This window comes from Mercurialis annua, linkage group LG4, assembly GCF_937616625.2.
Source record: "Mercurialis annua linkage group LG4, ddMerAnnu1.2, whole genome shotgun sequence".
Classification (NCBI taxonomy): Eukaryota; Viridiplantae; Streptophyta; class Magnoliopsida; order Malpighiales; family Euphorbiaceae; genus Mercurialis; species Mercurialis annua.
Window position 1 is genome coordinate 37,227,779 of NC_065573.1, and position 17,698 is coordinate 37,245,476.

General features: G+C 29.0%; 2 protein-coding genes across 2 annotated transcripts; one reads left to right on the forward strand and one right to left on the reverse strand.

Moving 5' to 3' along the window:
- Positions 1-5,314: 5,314 nt before the first annotated feature.
- LOC126677786 (protein PTST, chloroplastic) lies at positions 5,315-10,631 on the reverse strand. The gene is made up of 9 exons (XM_050372566.2): positions 10,577-10,631; positions 9,902-9,941; positions 9,336-9,612; positions 8,322-8,411; positions 7,680-7,748; positions 7,114-7,219; positions 6,711-6,799; positions 5,720-5,832; positions 5,315-5,548 (listed from the first exon to the last, which is right to left on the reverse strand). Exons 2-9 carry the CDS (start codon positions 9,925-9,927, stop codon positions 5,446-5,448), a joined length of 873 nt encoding a protein of 290 aa, XP_050228523.1. The 5' UTR covers positions 9,928-9,941; positions 10,577-10,631; the 3' UTR covers positions 5,315-5,445.
- Positions 10,632-10,772: 141 nt separating this feature from the next.
- LOC126677787 (uncharacterized) lies at positions 10,773-13,165 on the forward strand. Its single transcript, XM_050372568.2, has 3 exons — positions 10,773-10,910; positions 11,415-11,615; positions 12,301-13,165. Exons 2-3 carry the CDS (start codon positions 11,433-11,435, stop codon positions 12,565-12,567), a joined length of 450 nt encoding a protein of 149 aa, XP_050228525.1. The 5' UTR covers positions 10,773-10,910; positions 11,415-11,432; the 3' UTR covers positions 12,568-13,165.
- Positions 13,166-17,698: the final 4,533 nt, after the last annotated feature.

Here is a 17,698-nt window from a genome sequence, read left to right on the forward strand (position 1 = left end):
CAATTATTAATACATAATTTAACTGCTTTTTATTTTCTCAAGGCTTAACCCATTTTAAAGTTCTTAAACTGTAACATTTTTTATTATTTAGTCCTTAAACAAAATTTTATCTGTCTGATCCTTCAACTTAATAAAAACGCATATTCAAATTCCTGAATAACGATAATGACATCGTTTAGGATAAACATTTGCGTTTTTTAATATAATGAAATGTTGTCATTTTCGTTATTTAGAGATTTGAACACGCGTTTTTATTAAGTTGAAGGACTAGAAAAGAATAAAATTTTATTTAAGAAGAGATAATTAAAAGGGGTTTTAAGGACCCTGAAATCGGTGTAGTTTTTTATCAAATAAATTTACTATTAGAATTTCTTTAATAAAATATAATGTTTTGAATGTGATAGAAGTTCATTGGCCTAGTGGCCAAGAATGATCTCCAAAATCCATTGAGATCTTGGCTTTAAAATTCAATTTTAGTAACAGTGAAGAATTATGGAGCTCCGCGGTGCTTCGGGCTAATAGGTTTTATGCTACATTAATTTCAACTTGCTCGATCGGTACAATTACGACCTTATTGAACATGGAAGCTTATATATGCTTGAAGAATGAAGGGTACACTCAAAAAACAAAGATTACAAAAGTCGTTTCTACATCGTTCTGTTAAAGTGGCGAGATTTATAACGATGTATAATCTGTATACGTTGTGATAATTATAAATTGTAAATCATAGTGTATAAATAATATAGATACCTTGTAACCATTTTGGAGAAATTCACTGTCCTTAAGAAAATTATATTCTACTCTGTTAATCGCTACCGAGTTTTTTTCTTTCAAATTAGATAAAATTTAATGCATTTTATTTAGCAACATAATTTAAACTTTTGGATAAGCCTATAATTAGATTTCTTAATTAAATGTATTTTGATTGACTAGTGATTGATTTTTAATTTTGCTCTTTCTGGACTTCAAATTTCTAATTTTCATCAATAGTCCTTGCTCTATTAACTAACAATAAATTATAAAATAAATTTCCACGTATGAAAAATTATTGGGGTTAATTCCATTTTAAGGACACTAATTTATACGTGTTTTGATTAATTAGTCCCCCAATCTTCAATTTTGCTCTTTTATTAAGGAGAGCAACGGCTCCTCGTCTGAGGAGCGGTTTCCGGCGGAAGTAAGGGTGGGTGGCGGTTTCTGGCGGGAGTAGTGGTGGGTGGCGGTTTCTGGCGGGAGTAGTGGTGGGTGGCGGTTTTCGGTGGTTTTAAATTTAGGTGTTAAATTAAACTTAATTAGACTAATTAGGTTTAATTAGAATTTTAATTGTGTTTATTTAAGGTTGTAATTGTGATTAATTAGGTTAAAAAGTAGTCTGTTTAACCCAAAAACATTCAAAATGATTCATTTAATATTTCGTGCCAAGTTGAAATGGTGAATTGATCCTTTGTTTCCAAGCTAACTAATACAAACCAAACGGTCATAAGAGACACCTTGATCATCATGCATAAGCCAAGGAAGGGATTAAACAATTTGGAGGCCTTTCATGAAATAATTATAGAACGCAATAGTTGCGCTATGTCATTTGTGCAATAAATTAATAAGGTGTTAGCCATGTGTAAATATTTAATGATAAAAGAAAAATAATAAATAAAAATTTTCTATCTCAAATATTTATTGGCTTGTTGTAAAAATGACGTGGCACATCCGCTGTGTGGGATAAACACTCCCTTTCATGCCTAACAAGTAAGAACACCGATGGAATTGTGATTTTCAATGGACACCAAATAAATAATAATCTCTCCACCCTATTATTAAAAGTCTCATTTTTTATTAAAATATCTCATTTAAAAAAGCTTATTTCTAATTTTAAAGTATTTTTACATTCAAATTGTTTTCAAGGCACTTTAAAAATGAGAAAATCACTGTTATTAATAAAGGTCACGCAAAAAATATTCATAATAATTAATGTTTTTTTTTAACTTTTATGTAAAATGATATGGAATTTTTTAATGTGACAAATATAAATTTATTAATTTAAAAATAGATGGAATAATAATTTTCAAACTCAAATGCAAGTATGTGGACCCAATTAAAAACCTTAATTTAAACATCAATCATATGCCATATTATAAGTTTTTGAATTCTAAAAAAATATTCACATGCATTATTAAGGAGAGAAGCTAACTCCTTCAGTTAATTTTTTAGTATTCGAATTTATTTTTTAAATTGTCAGGTTTGCTTAGGTAATCTATCAATATAGTATACTATGGGTATTATTGGTTGATTTTATTGATTCTTTTATTTATTTATTTTCTAATGGTGACAGATGTGAAACTCTTATAGGTATTATATAATGGATGCTGAGGGAATAAGAATGATATAAGAGGCTCAGGTTTTAGTACTATATATAATGATCAAACTGTTTCTAAAGCTTTAAGCCAAAATAATATTATATAGTTCTTCTGCTCTAGTAGAGTTTTGATGTTTGTTTTCTGAAAAAAGAAGTATTGATGTTTGTTTGTTCTTGTATTTAATAATGCTCTTATAAAAAATATCCAATAATTGAGCAAATTAAAAAAATTCAGTGGAGTTGCGATTATACTTTAGATCTCAACTCAAACTAATCTCGTTAATCATAATTTTAATTAATAATAATTAATGAATCAATACTGTTTTAATTTTTTTTTGAGAAAGTAAATTTAAATTAACAGTTTTATTATTCAGTGGAGTTGCAATTATACATTATATAATTCCTTTAATCATAATTTTAATTAATAATAATTAATGGTAAAGATCAATTTATATTTTCTAGAATTATTGTTGTAATGGCTGTTTTGTGTTGGTGTTAAAATAATTTTGGCAGAATTTTTATTCCACATAAATCATAATAATTTTATAGAATTGGTGCTACATGAACCGAACCAAAATAAGGAATTATACCATTATGTACATGTTTTATAAACCAAACATAGCTAAATTATTGTTTTAAATTTTAACGTTTAATCATAAAAAAATATACAACTTTTTGATTTTTTTCAATTATGGCTCAAACTTTTAAAATCTCCATTCTAGCCCTTTTTCAAATTTTGCAATTTCAATTGTAGCCAAAATTCAAATTGGAGTGAAAATAATTTAATATAATTTTATTTTTGAATTTCAAACATGAAGGGCATATTTTGAAAGTGTTACAGGGGAAGGGGAGAGAAGTCTTTCAAGGATCCGGCTTCATAGACAGGGATTCGTGGACAAGGGCTGGTAAAGTTTTCTGCGTTGTACCGAATGGCTACAAATAATTGGAAAATAAAAAATGAATTAAAATTAATGATTTTAAAAATTTGGACTATAAAAAAAGGTGAAATGGTAAAATACTCTTTTATTATTTCATGTTTTTAATTTGGTTTCAGGTCATTTTGAGTATGGTTCAATCATAGAAATGGAAAATTATCCCTTGTCTTTTGAGTATAGCGAAAAGACACCATTTTTTTGAGAGTATTGAACTTTGGATTAATTTCATGTTTTATCAACAGCTAATTTTTAGTGTTTGTGGCGATTTATGCATATTGTTTAAAGGCCTAAGCACTCAAAAACCCCTCACCTTTAAACTTTTTTTCAATTCCACCCCGACGTTGAAAATTTATCAATTTTACCCACTTTTGAATTTTCCGTTTTCAATTGTACCCCAATATTTTAATTTTTGTTAATTTTTTTACTTAAATGATGAAATCATTCAATTAATTAAGTTTAAACATGAAATTAAATTCTTTTTTATTTAAAAAAGTACAAATAAATCCTTTATTTTTAAAAACTAACTAAAAACCATAATCAAATTAACACTAATTTAAATTCTTAATTAATTTAAATAAATTTTAAAAATATACAATTAATATATGCGAGACATGGAGAATGTTTTAAACAAATTTCCAAACGCAAAAGACGTTAATTTAATTTTTCAGGGTACAATTGAAACGTAAAAATGCAAAATAGGGTAAAATTGACAAATTTTCAACGTCAGGATATGATTGAAAAGGGGTTAAAAGGTGGGGGTTTTTTAAGACATTAAGCCTTGTTTAAAACGTGCATCAAATCCTTTTTAAATTTGACATTTTATTGCACATTCTTATTTTCCACGAAATATAAAGCTACAAAATATGCATTAAAACAGAAAACGACACAGAAAAACGAAAATGTGCTATAAATGCCAAATTAAAAAAATAGTGTTATGCAACATTTTAAACAATGTGCTTAATTCACTACAAACACGAATTTTATGATTTAATATGCGAGATGTTATGATTTAATGGCGCCAAAAACAAATCTTTTTGATTTTTTAAAAATCTATCCAAACCTTTCAAAAATTATAAATCTATTTCAATTTGGCCAATTCACTTAAACTCTATCCAATTTTTCAAATTGATTTAATATTTTTAAAAACTGATTTACCCAAATCACATAACAGTCCAATTAACAACTCTATATTTTTTTAAAATACATATCCAATTGTAGGCACAACTAAATTAATTTTAAAAAATTAAATAGATTTTTAGCGAATTGGTCAAATTGAAATAGACTTATAATTTTGAAATTTGAAGTTGAAAAAATTCAACTTTTTGACACCAATATACTTAATAATAAGTCTTTTAAATTCTGAAAAAGGGAAAGTTCTGTATTATTTGTTAAGAAGATAAAGAGGAACAGAGAAACTGTCATAAAACAAACTACAGTACGCATTTTCTATTTCAAGGGAATTGTTTATACAATTGAACAACTTCTCCTCCCAATAGTTTTATTCATTCAAAAGAGCAAAAGAAATCAAAATTACAAAGCTAAATCCATTGTTCTTAGCACTTTGTGCACGAATGTGAGCTCTTAAAGTCTTTAACTCAATAGACAATTCGAATCCTCATATACATCTTATCACTCATGAGTTGAAATTCCATAAAAATTGGTTTTGTTTGTTCATGGAATTTATTTTGAATTCTATATCCCGATGTTATAGAATTGCTTATACGTACTTTAAAGTTAAATAAAATCGATGGAAGTTACAAATATATTCCAAGAAGTAAGAATATCTTATATTATGATTAAAATATCCTTTCAATGATTTTAAAAAATATCTATTCAAAGCCACTCCTTCCTCTTCATGAGCTATGTTTTCGTCAATTTTAGATAACGTGATGATGTGTGCAAGAAATCTATTTGGCATGAGGGTCACGTCAGTGTCATGTCGAATGCCTTCTTTCAGCTCATCGCCACTTTATCTAAAATTGATGAAAACGGAATCCAACTAACGACAATGATTTTTGGTGCAAAAAAATTTGAAGTTTATAACTTTTTTATTATAAATCAAGAAAAATGGACTATAATGGAAGAGAGGAAGAAGTTGAGTGACAGGCAGTGCAAATTACCCCTCAGTTTTGAATGACTAAATTGAAGTGCTGAGCCTAGTCACTCAACTACTAACAGGTTGTTTTCGGTTAATCCTTCACCAACGGTTGGATATTCTGGTGACATTTTCCATTCTCCATCCACCAAAAATTTGATCTCATACCTTCACACAGTAAAATGATGGTTTATCACAGACGAAGACAAACAATGCACAAGTAGCAGTCCATTTTATAATTTCTTTTAGTTATGTCTCATGGAAATACGCAGACTAATTAAATACAGTGCTCGATATAGAGAAATAGAAAAACAAATGAAGACGTAAATGAGAATGTACCTTCCAGGTCTAAGTAACAATGTCGTAGTGAACTTAGTAAAGTAACCATCATATTCTGGTGATAAGTGCTCCCCCTGGCTCCAACCATCAAAGGTGCCCATTACTTGTACACTCTGTAAACAAAACACGTTTCGAGTTAAGGTTAGTGTTAATCTCTGGAATTTCTGTTGAGTTCTCTAAAAAGTGCATTAAATGATTAGCATTGGAACTCAAGCATAAGGAAAATACAAAAGGGTGTTTTGGGTCTTCCATCGCAGTAAAACCAGAAGTTTATTCTTTCATGTGTGCTTCAGGGGAAGAACGTCATAAAATCATTAGAATATATTTAAACAGCCAACCTGTCACTTTTATTGTGAAAAGATTATACAAATTTCTTCACTTCTTGGAAGGAACTTATTGTTTGAGAAACTAAGAAATCTTAATTTAGAAACTGAATTGCAATTCGTTTGTTAAAAAAAAAAATTGCAATTCGTTTGTTAGTTCAGATGTCGAATAACCAATCAACTTAAAAGTTCAAACTGTTAGATCGAGATCTAACTATGTTATTATTAGATCTGGAGCGTAAACAAGAACATGTAGGAAGATCCAGTATAGCTTTGCTCAATTTTTTTAATTAATCAAGATAAAAAAAAAATTAATTAATCAAATGAGTTGCAGTTGCCGATAATCTACTTATAAACCTTATGATCATCATAGAGGTTCTGATAGCATATCAAATAACCAATCGACCCAAAATCTCAAATTGTTAGGTGAGACTTCAACTATAATATTATTATGTGTAACGACTAATGACTAACGCAGCATGCAATATTGATAGCTCTAAGTACCAGAATAATAGTTCATGCAATATGATACAAAATGCACAAAAAATATAATACACGCCCATCCTTCTTAATCCCTTTCCTTTCTGGAACTCCATTAGCTATTTGCAAGCCAACATGAGTAAATAATAAATGTACAAATTGGTGATAGAATATTCTTGCATGCTTACCTCTGCCATGCCACACCAGAATAAGTGAACCTCCTTAACTTGTGCAGCATCCACATCCTTTAGTTGTTCCTTCAGTTTTTCTTGGACAGCTTTATAGTAATAAGTCAAGAGGGGAAATTAAATCAATTACCAAGGAAAAAGTTCATGGAAACAAAATTTCACAGTTAGTCATTCACCAATTTTCACTGGAAATTATATGCTAGGAGAAATTTTAAATGAGAAAACTGCAAGAAATGGAAACATAACGGCAGAGAATGTCTTCAGTTTTAATGACAAGCTAGGAGAAATTTTAATGAACGTCTTATGTTTTTTGACTTAGAAGATATCACCCCGTTTATAACTCTTTCTATCTTTATAAGAAGAAAACCATCAACATGAATTTTACAAGCCAAAATCGTTATACCTTGTAAACGTGAAAGGAGGTGAGACTGAACGTACTTTCCATTTATCTTTCTTGAACCTTCTGGAATACCAGATTGAGCTATTTCTTCAGCCAGTGTAACCAATGCCTGTACACACATAATTAACTAATGTTTTAATTATTGTAATTAGATTTTGTAACGCAATAAATGCATGAGAACATATGTTTAGCTCAAAGCTGTAAACACGACACTTAATATACAGCACATTTGAAAACCACCCAACCTATATAAATAGGTCAAACAAACAGATCAAGCTCAGCAAATGAACTTGCAGGAGAGCAAGAACTTCCGAATCAAGTTCATTAGTGAGAAAGGAAAGAGAAAAGAAAGGAGAAGATAATAATGAATTCAAAGTTTGTATGGTAGACAAAATATTTAAGTACAAACCATGCCATTAGTAACTCATAAGTGATCTGTCTCCAAGATAATGGTCAAACCTAACTAAATTTGAAAATTTAGTATATCCACATTTTGATACATCTGAATAATTGTTTAAAATTAGAAAAGTCACGGACGATAGCAAATTTATGAAAAGTATGGGGTAAACCTGAATTTCATGCTCCACTACAAAAAGTTCGCTTTTGAAGTTAACCAGTATATCTTCCTTTGCATGAAGCTACAGAGAAGAGGGAACAGAAGAATAAGCTGCCAGTCATAAGGGCCTTATAATGATGCAGAATGCTCCATGTGCAGCAAGTTAACTCTTATGAACTCGGATGAAAATAAAGATACAAGTAGGACTGCTATTCATATTTTTAATTGAGTAAAAGACTGGAATTAATTTGCATCAATACAGTTAAGATTTAAGAGCAGCCAGTTACACGGAACTAATCAGGAAGAAGTGACAAGTAAACATTTCAAAGGTTGTAGGGACCTTAGGGTTTAGCCTTCTCTTTTTTTTCCCTTTGACAGGTTGAAATTTTGTTTCTTTTCCTCATCCTCTCTTATCAAGGGCTGGGATAGAAAAAGCACCTGCCATGACTTTGTTACCTTATTTAACCTCTCTTTTAGCTTCTCATATATGCATACATGAACGCTCTGGGATGGTTAAGCAACCAAGTAAACAATAGATATAATTTTCATAGCAAAGATTTTGCCACAAAAAGTAAAGCAATCAATAAATACATATACTAGGTACAGAAAGAATATCAAGAATACAAAAAAGTGAGAGATACGAGAATATGTGAACCTCTCTTTTGAGAAACCGATTATGTTGATTGGCTTCACTTAGTTTTTTAATGAGCTTGTCTCTTCCTGGGTCAACGAGTAGTAGCTTCAACTGTTAAAAATTAAAAATGTCCAAGTTTGAGGAATATTGTAGTAAAGATATGTCCTACCTATAGTCAGTGAAAAATAATTTGTTTTATAAAGAAAAGTAAAAATACAACATAAAGTGCCCCTTTCATGCATAAATTATGAACTGCAACATTACAGGCTTGCAGTTACAGATACTATCAAATGAAGGCATCTAATGAACTCAATGTTCTCTTTCCAATTTTAATTATGCCTCAGGCATAATGCAATTGAAAAGTTAATAAAGAATGATAACAGTTAGTGTCTTCTTCAATAACATTGATTAAGGGCAAGGACTAGAGTAGCATGTTTTGTTTATTTAAAAAGGACGAGCCTGAAAAAGTGTCACCCATGACAAAATGTGTATGTTCCTAGTCAGTAGAAAGGGAAGTGCCTTTCCCATAATAATTTATATTCTTCCTGTCATTAGTGTATTTACAGTCAATACGAGAGAAGAAGACATAACTTACATCCCTCAATGGATGCTCACTGTGTCAGGAGATTTCTAGAAGCCACATATATATATATATATATATATATCTTTTCTCTCATAAGCTTCTCACGTTTTGAGATATTCGCTTTCCCTCCATTAGTGAATCATATGTCATGAAATAATAGAATTAGATAGAGTATGTGCTAATAAAATATTAATGTTGCAGTTTTAATTCTTCACATATACTTTACAATGGAAAGTTCAGTATGCCTGTTGTAGTTGTAAAGAGCTTAAATGGTGTCTCCCTTAACAAAGCAAATATTTATCTTTCATCAACAACATTTCCTAGTTTCGCCAGATCAATTCAGTGTGACACATCTTTGACCAAAAAAAAAAAAAGCAGTGTGACAAGGTGAAAGAGATGATTTTTCAATATTAGTCACTAAATAACAAAAAACAATACAAATATGAGCTCACCTCTTCGCTGCTTAATGGTTGAGTATCCTCTGGTGAATCATCGGATGCATTCTCTAGGTCTTCTAATTGTGTTGATGAGGACTCCTCCACACCAACTGGCATGGCATATGTTCTCCTGAGTTCCTGACCCATCCAATGCTTTTTTGCACATACCAGATAAGGACGAGACAAGCTTAAGTAGCTTGTTTTTAAGTTGTAAGGAAGTTTATGGATTAATTTCCAATCTAATGTTTGCGAACTCCATGACCGCCAGGGTACTTGTCTGCTGCTAACGTACCTACGGCGATCATCATAACAGTAGTTATGGTTATAAGGAAATTCTTAATGGTCCTAATCTAATCATATGAAAGTTACTGAAACAAAGTGACAAATTGTAAGCAGTTAGTTTAATGTCCAGTGACTGTTCCCAATTTTTTACCAGAATTAAATTAAATTGAAAATAAATAATAGATTATGGAGAAAGACATAATTCAGATAATCATATGCTTGCAAGATTAGGTTAGCCTCATGGCATAGATTTGCAGATAAACAAATCAGCTTGTTTGTGAGGGTCCAGGGATGCTTACCCGGCAGTATGAGTATCTATCTTCATATTGACGGGACCTGTTGCGAGAATAACAAAACCAAAAGAGAGAAATGTTAGGATCCTAATTTACACAGAGCATATGGTAAACTTCAGGGAAAATAGTAGTTATGCATAAGACCAACTATTAACCGAATAAAGCGAATTTGCTGATATCAACTCACATAAGAAAGTTTAAAGTAGCAACAGCAAACTAGACAAAAACAATCACTATTTCTTTTCCATAACTAGCATAAGGATTAAGGTAAAACCAACAAAAATAAAAGTGAAATCTTCACTATCAAAACATAAAGATGAGAATGCTCCAGAGAACAACAAACTATCGAGTCTTCAAGGTTACTAGGATTTCCGGGGTAGTTTCAGTTCGTTGCTCTACTTACTTACTATATCAATGCTATGATGTTTTCAGGAACATTAAGCAATGACATAACTGGATTCTCAAATCTTAATTAATCTCTCTGCTTCACTTCATTTAGCAGTAATTTTCTGGAAACAATACAATCCAAAAATTTACAGCTAAATGAATTACTGAGCATCTAAGCGAACAAAAATCCATTGATAAACAAGAAAAACAGCTTAAAAACACATAACAGAACGAAATGGCGCCATTGTACAAACGAAGAATAAATAAATTATAGAGAAAGCAATTGAAAATTACCGAGTGATAGAGTATGTATAGCACTGCAACTCTGGTATCGGAAACTAACAGAGTATTTTTTTTATAACCAAGATTATTTATTTTTTGTTTTCTTCCCTTTGTGGTGTAGTTATGGTGAACTGGGTGCCTTACCACGTGGCAAATTCTAAGAGATTTGTTTTATTCCCTTTGTGTATTTTTTTAAAAAGGCCCGAATTGGTCCCTCTAAACCTAAAAAGGTTTTCTTCTTCTTCGCTGCCTGCAACACAAGTCTGCTGCTCTTCCACCGGACCTCCACCGCTACTCCTCCGATTATCCGACGGAAGCGCGGGGTCTAGCCTAGCCTAGCCTTCAAGTATAATAATCTGAAACATCTATTTTGTTATTATTGTCTAACGGTTTTCTTTCGAATGAAATGATCAAATTCTTTTGAAATCAATTTTAGTGTCATTTTGAGCTCGTTTGGTTATTTTAGATTTGTTGAAGTTCTTGGTGGGCCTTTCAGATTCTGCTGTTCACTGTTTGATAATTCCTTGTAGCGGTGATTTTAATTTAAATGTTACAAGCTAGAATTTTAACTTTGTTTTGATTTTGTCAAACAATAATACTCTTAATCACCTATTCCTGCTAATAGATTATATTTCATGAATAAGAATCTTGTTAATTATTAATTATGTTGGATTAACTTGATTTTGTAAGAAGCTCAAGCAAATTTTGATCCAGAATAATGAATCTATTTTGCTTAAACTCTAAATAGTATGCCCCTGATTAGTATAATAATCTAAAATTTTAGAATTTTTAGGAGGAAAATTGAGTAAATGTAAAATTGTGTTGATTGTTTTATTTTTGGTTGGTGCAGTTTAGTAATCATTAGAAAATGCCACTATATGATTGCGTGCTTCTTTTGAAGCCACACGTAAGGAAGGAAGCATTGATCGATTTGGCATCTCGAGTAGGAAAACATGTTCAAAATAGAAATGGTGTTGTTACTGATATTAGATCGTTTGGCGAAATTAAGTTGGGTTATGGTATTAAGAAGCGCGAAAGCAGATATTTTCAGGTAAACCATCGATTTTTCTTTCAATTTCCACTGATGTTCGGATTTGTGATGTATGACAGATGAGTTCTATAAACCTTTTCTTAGATGAATGCTTTATATCTCATTGAAATTCCGTGATCAAGAAAATAAATTATTATGAAGGCATTCCGACCTCAATATGTTGTGAGAGACTGCTTTTGTACGCTAGGATATTATCATGCCTTTATAGGGATGTGAGGGGAAGTGATGTCGTTGGTTCTAATGAGATGAGCTGATCAAAGAAATATTATTAGAGGTTGTGATGATGAAGATTTATATTATGAAGTTATCTTTTAGAAAAAAAATTAACAACTTCGGTCAAGTTAAATGTGATCTTTGTATGCATATAACAATAAGAGGCTTCCGGTTAATTTTATCCATTTTGAAAGTGAAGTATTTAGTTTCATCCCACGATATGGTGTTATGATGAGCTAAGAAAATGACTATAATCATTCTAGAACTTTAATTGACTAACCATTGAATTAAATAGCATATCCTGATGCTTACTTCATATTTGATGATAATTGCGTAGTTCAAGCTATGTAATCTATCTTGTTGTGCTGCATGATCATTTCTATTTGACTTGAGAGAATAATTCCTTTTTATTTTCTTTCAATTTATAAAATGATTGATCAAGTACCCTCCTGCTTCTATTGTAATTGTTCAGGGCCAGTTGATGCAGATGACAATGATGGCCACACCCAACATCAACAAGGAGCTACATTATTTGAACAAGGAGGACCGCTTGCTGCGATGGCTACTTGTTAAACATCGAAACACGAAATATGGGTTGGACTTTCAGCGCGATGATGATGCTAGAGATGAGCTAATGAAACTTTCACCTGGTATCTCTTTTGATGATGCGAGTGACGAGGATGATGATGACGATGATGTTGAGTATGACGAGAGCCAAGAGGAGAAGAAAGAACATTGACTACATAACGAACTTGAAAGGTCTTCTTTATCATATGGCAAGTGGTAATTTCAAGCAAACCGTAGGTATTTCGTTAGAAATGAATAGCTTTCCAAATTTGAACTTCATTACATGCTCAATTTGGATTTAAGCAGAAGTTATGCTCTTCAGATTGATTAGACTCCTAAATCCTCAACATTATATGGTGAGAACTGAGAAGCCTTATATTGACTGACTCGATATAATTGGAGAATTTTAGAGGCCTGAAATTTGTAGGCGAAGGTTCGCTAGAAAAGGCATTAATAATGTAAAAGGTTGATTATAATGTTAGTGAAAGTGGATATATAGGTAGTAGGATGGTCCATGTGTTTCCAATCTTCTCCACTTCTTATCTTGTGGTCATAACAGTCATTTTCTGCTAGAATTTGCAACTTTAGGATAAAAAAACCATAACATTAGGTTCAGTACTACGATCTTGGCTCTGTTCGATAGACAACGCCATATATCATTAGCATCAGTATGAAACAATACTAACCGGTTTAGTTATTTTTTTGCATACTTGTTGAAAACATTCACACCTTTATCAGCCATTCTAATTTAATCGTCTAAGTTAATTTTATGTTGGCATGTTTTGGATATTCTATTTTGATTATAGCTAAAAATCTCAATTGAGTGAACATCATTCACTCAGTTAGTTAGTTTGGTCAGTTCAGTTTGATTAATAATTTTTTTGATTTGTTTCTGTCAATGGTTTTGAAGTTTTGGTTATTAGATTAATCAAATTAGTTGAGTATTTTTTTTAATCATTTTAATTACTATTTTTATACTTTATTATTGGTTTAATTAAATTAATTTATTAATATTGTAAAAAAAACAAAAAAAATAAGAAAGAGAACTTACATCATAATGATTAATGAGTAGCTTCCTAGAATATAGAGACATTTTCTATTTGCTTTTTTTTGGTGTCTTTAAATTCACCAAAAATACTGATAGCTTTCATTTTCGTTACATTTCTACTACATATTTTTATTATTACCGTAAATGATAAAACCAAACATAATTCTCTCTCTCAAAGACTCACTTGCAAAACAGCAAGTCAGATAAACATTTAAAGACAGTTATATAAATTAAAATTGGTAATCACTTAAAAAACTCCCACCTTTAATTTTTTTTCAATTGTACCCTGACGTAGGAAAATTCTCTCAGAACCCCTCCATCTTTAGATTCTTTTTCAATTGTACCTCAAAGTATTAAATTGACCTCTTTTCACATAAAAAAAATTTAAAAAAATTTATTATTTTTAATTTTTATTCTAATTAAACACTAAAATCATTAATAATGTAAAAAATCATTTTTTTTAAAAGTATATCCAATAACTTTTTAAAATCAAAACTATAAAAAATTTCAATTTAGGGTACAATTGAAAAAAATCTAAAGGTGGGGAAATTTTGAGAAGATTTTCCTACGTCAGGTTGCAATTAAAAAAAGTTTAAAGGTGGAGGGCTTTTGAGTGATTAGGCCATTAAAATTTAAAGACCATCTGGATACAAAAAAAATTAACATAAATTATCCAAAAGAAAATATTAAAGTCAGGTGTAAAAAAAAACTAATTTTTTCAATTGGAGCGTATTTTGATTTATTTTACTTTAATAATAGTAAACTCTTTTAAATGTTTGAATTTATTTTGTTTTAATTGATATAATTCAAACAAAATAAATTAAATAGACTAGAATTAATAAAATTAAAAAGTTTTACTACTAAATATTTAAATTTTCTAATAAAAAAACGAGATTAATCTGATATTCTCATATCCAAATGAAACAGTCTAAAATAGTGACGGAGAGAGATGCCTTATGGATTAAGGCGGCTATGAAGATATAAAAAAATCAAATAAGGTAAAAATGCAATAATGTGGGTTGCTGGCACAAATGGATGTATCCAACCTCCCAATCAAAGATTTATAACATAAAAGTCAAATTTTCAGAATTTTAAATAACTTTCACAAACCCCACATGTCCTTCTTCACTGATTTTAAAGCAACACACTAAACACGAGTAGGGATTCCGAAATTAAATCAAGGTATATAAAAGTTTAAATCAGCTTTTTTATCTTTTTTTAATATAATTAAGTCTCTTTCTTTTTAAATGAAACCAATAATCTCTTTCGTCCAACACCATTAGAAACACTCATTATTGACTGACATGTTTCTCACAATCATATAGGAAAAAAATTCAAAAATAATTTTAATGTTTAAAATATTTACCGAAAAAATTAAGGAGATAAGTGTCCCAAAAGTAAACTAAAAGGATTTATTTGTTAGATTTTAAAACAATGAGGGTTTATTTGTTTAATTTTCAAAACACGAGGGCTTAATTGTGTCCAAAATAAATAAAAGGGCTAATATGTACTTTTAAGAAAAAGTCGAAGATTTTTTTGTACCTTATACCTTAAATCAAATAAAAATACATACATATAAAACAATTAAATTGAACTAAATTAGTTAGTAGGTTTAGTTAAGTTTTTTTAGCTCGTTTTATACAAATATTTAAATGAAAAGAACATTATAGATGACCTCACGTAATAATAGAACTTAATTTGTTGTATACCAAAAAATGAGCTATTTATATTTGAAAAATTCGAGCTAATTAAGTACAAGTAAAGTTATCTTTATTTTCTTCAACAGATACTGGATCGAAGTTTAGTGTAATTAATGTTAGATTATTTACTAAAGAAATATATATATATATATATATATATATATATATATATATATAACTTTTAACAAAATTTATAATTTAATTATATTTTTAAAATTTTATAATATAATATGTATTTTCCATAATTTCATGCATGAATGAAAAGTGGCGTAACAATATAATCATTCAAAAATACCCCACCTTTTTACGTATTTGAAATTTATTTTTACTCTAATTTAAAAAAAATAGGTATTAATTAAAATTGAAAGATTGAAAAACATACTAATATTGAAGGTTTTAAAATGCGAGGCCATAAACAAAAAAAAGAAGAAAAGGTGGAATATTTTTAAATGATTAAACTTATAACATTCATATAAGATACATATAATTGACATTTATTTAAAACAAATGCATCAATTTTAGTGCATCCTTTTAATTTTTTACTACATTTTTATCCACAGACTTTTCAATTCTTGCATATGTGCTTGGTTATATTCATTTACAGAGAAAGACCATAAGGTCATACATAAAATGGCAGAAGCTAACCTTTATTTTACAATTGGCCATTATAAGAGCACAAGTTTTAAAAGAAGTCTTTGGCGGCCAGCCACCATCTCCATCAATTCGTTGTCGTTGCTTAACTACATTCAAATTAAGTCACCATCTCATACAACTTTTCTGCAAATGTAAATGTCTATTTATTCCTGCTTATAAGTGTGGACCATTTTTTTTTAATATGCAAGTCTGATATATGATAACCACTCAACTGAACCAGCATTTTTTATTTTGATATTTTATCTTTTTTGATACGAAAGTATATGATTATATAATTTTTCATGCATGTTACAGATCTTTCTCACCAATAAAATATTCTTAGATAATATTAGATTATTAGGCTTACTTACAACTAACTAACTAAGCACTCGCATATTTGCTGCTATAAGGCTAAAAAACAAAAGGCTAAAAATGCATGTCATGTATAGTTTCAATTTTTTTATAAAATTATTGATGATGACTAATTTTTTATATAAAATAAAAATAAAGAGTTATATAAACTTCAACAATATATTTTTCAAATACAAAAAAGCCCATCCGTTAAAAAATTTAAATTTAAAATATAGCTAGAAATGATTGATATAAAAAAGTACAAAAGTTTGAGATTATTCAAGAAAAAAATAAGAATGAGATATTTAAATTAATTTTTATAAAAAAAGTTATCAATATAATTATTTATTTAAAGTTTAAGAGGCTAAGTAGTGTTTTCAAAGTTGACTGTCATTTCCTCAAAAAGATATATAGGTATAATAAAACAATTAATTAAAATGTGTAGATAGTTATAGTAAAATTCAAAATATATAAATAACTAAACTATTAAAATTCATAAAGCATAAATATTTAGCCAAACAAAAAAGGAAATGGTCAAAATGCATACACAACATATGATATGTATGATGATGCCATTTCCCACGTTATATTACACTCCTTATTTGCTTCATTTTTCTTCATATATTTATTTTCGGTTAAATATGTATCTATACATCTGAGCTTTAATACTTTATCGCTTACAAGTCAAATTCTACTTGAATTTATATATCTATATTTAATATTTTGTATTTAAATACTTTTACCCTATGTCAATATATTGTGTATGACGGAAAAACGCATAAATCCTTAAAAATGACAAAATTCTTTTCTAAAAATATAAATCAAATGGACTCATAAATTTATATCATAAGATCAATTTAAACTTTTAAGAAAATAGTCACAACTTATATTTTAAAACTAAATAAGTCTGATTTAAATAATAAATTCTTATAAAATTAATATTTTTTGGAACATTATTATTTTTTACAATAAGTATAATTATTACTAAAAACATCTTGAATTTATTTAAAAAAATAAAATTATTTCACATTTATTAAAAAAAATTAAAAAAATATTTTATGGAAATTAATTAATCTTTTTATAAAAATGTTGCAACGAGTTCTAATTATCCTATTAATATTAAATTATATTTTATAAATTTATATAATTTTTTTAACAGAGGTAGAATCTAACTACGTTATTTTCTATTTTTTAAATCAGACTAAAACTACTAGCCCTTCTAAAACTCGAAGCTGAATGCACTGGAGCGCCTTAACCACTTGGGGGAATATAAATAAAATAAATTATTTAGAAAAGTGAAATATAAATATTAACAATATTTACATATAGTTTTTAAGAAAATCTAACAAAAATATGATGAAATCAATAATTAATTTATTGTATAATTTAATCCATGATAAATTTGACATAATATTTATTTTTTAAAAGTCAGAACTAATTAAATTAATTTTACCAAACCTTACAAGATTTCTTTCTGCAATTATCCAATTAAATTTTAGAATGGTTACTGTGAATTCTGAGTTCAAATCTAATAAACTTTTGAGCTTATGGATAAAAAATGTTTGTTAGAC

What these genes read in the sequence shown, in the direction of transcription:
- LOC126677786 (XM_050372566.2), bottom strand. Translation starts at nt 9,927, where the DNA reads ATGAAGATAGATACTCATACTGCCGG. An exon ending in ATAGATACTCATACTGCCGG is followed by an intron (nt 9,613 to 9,901) that starts GTAAGCATCCCT and finishes TGATCGCCGTAG; the next exon opens with GTACGTTAGCAGCAGACAAG. An exon ending in CCTCCTTTCACGTTTACAAG is followed by an intron (nt 6,800 to 7,113) that starts GTATAACGATTT and finishes ATTACTATAAAG; the next exon opens with CTGTCCAAGAAAAACTGAAG.
- LOC126677787 (XM_050372568.2), top strand. Translation starts at nt 11,433, where the DNA reads ATGCCACTATATGATTGCGTGCTTCTTTTGAAGCCACACGTAAGGAAG. An exon ending in GCGAAAGCAGATATTTTCAG is followed by an intron (nt 11,616 to 12,300) that starts GTAAACCATCGA and finishes GTAATTGTTCAG; the next exon opens with GGCCAGTTGATGCAGATGAC.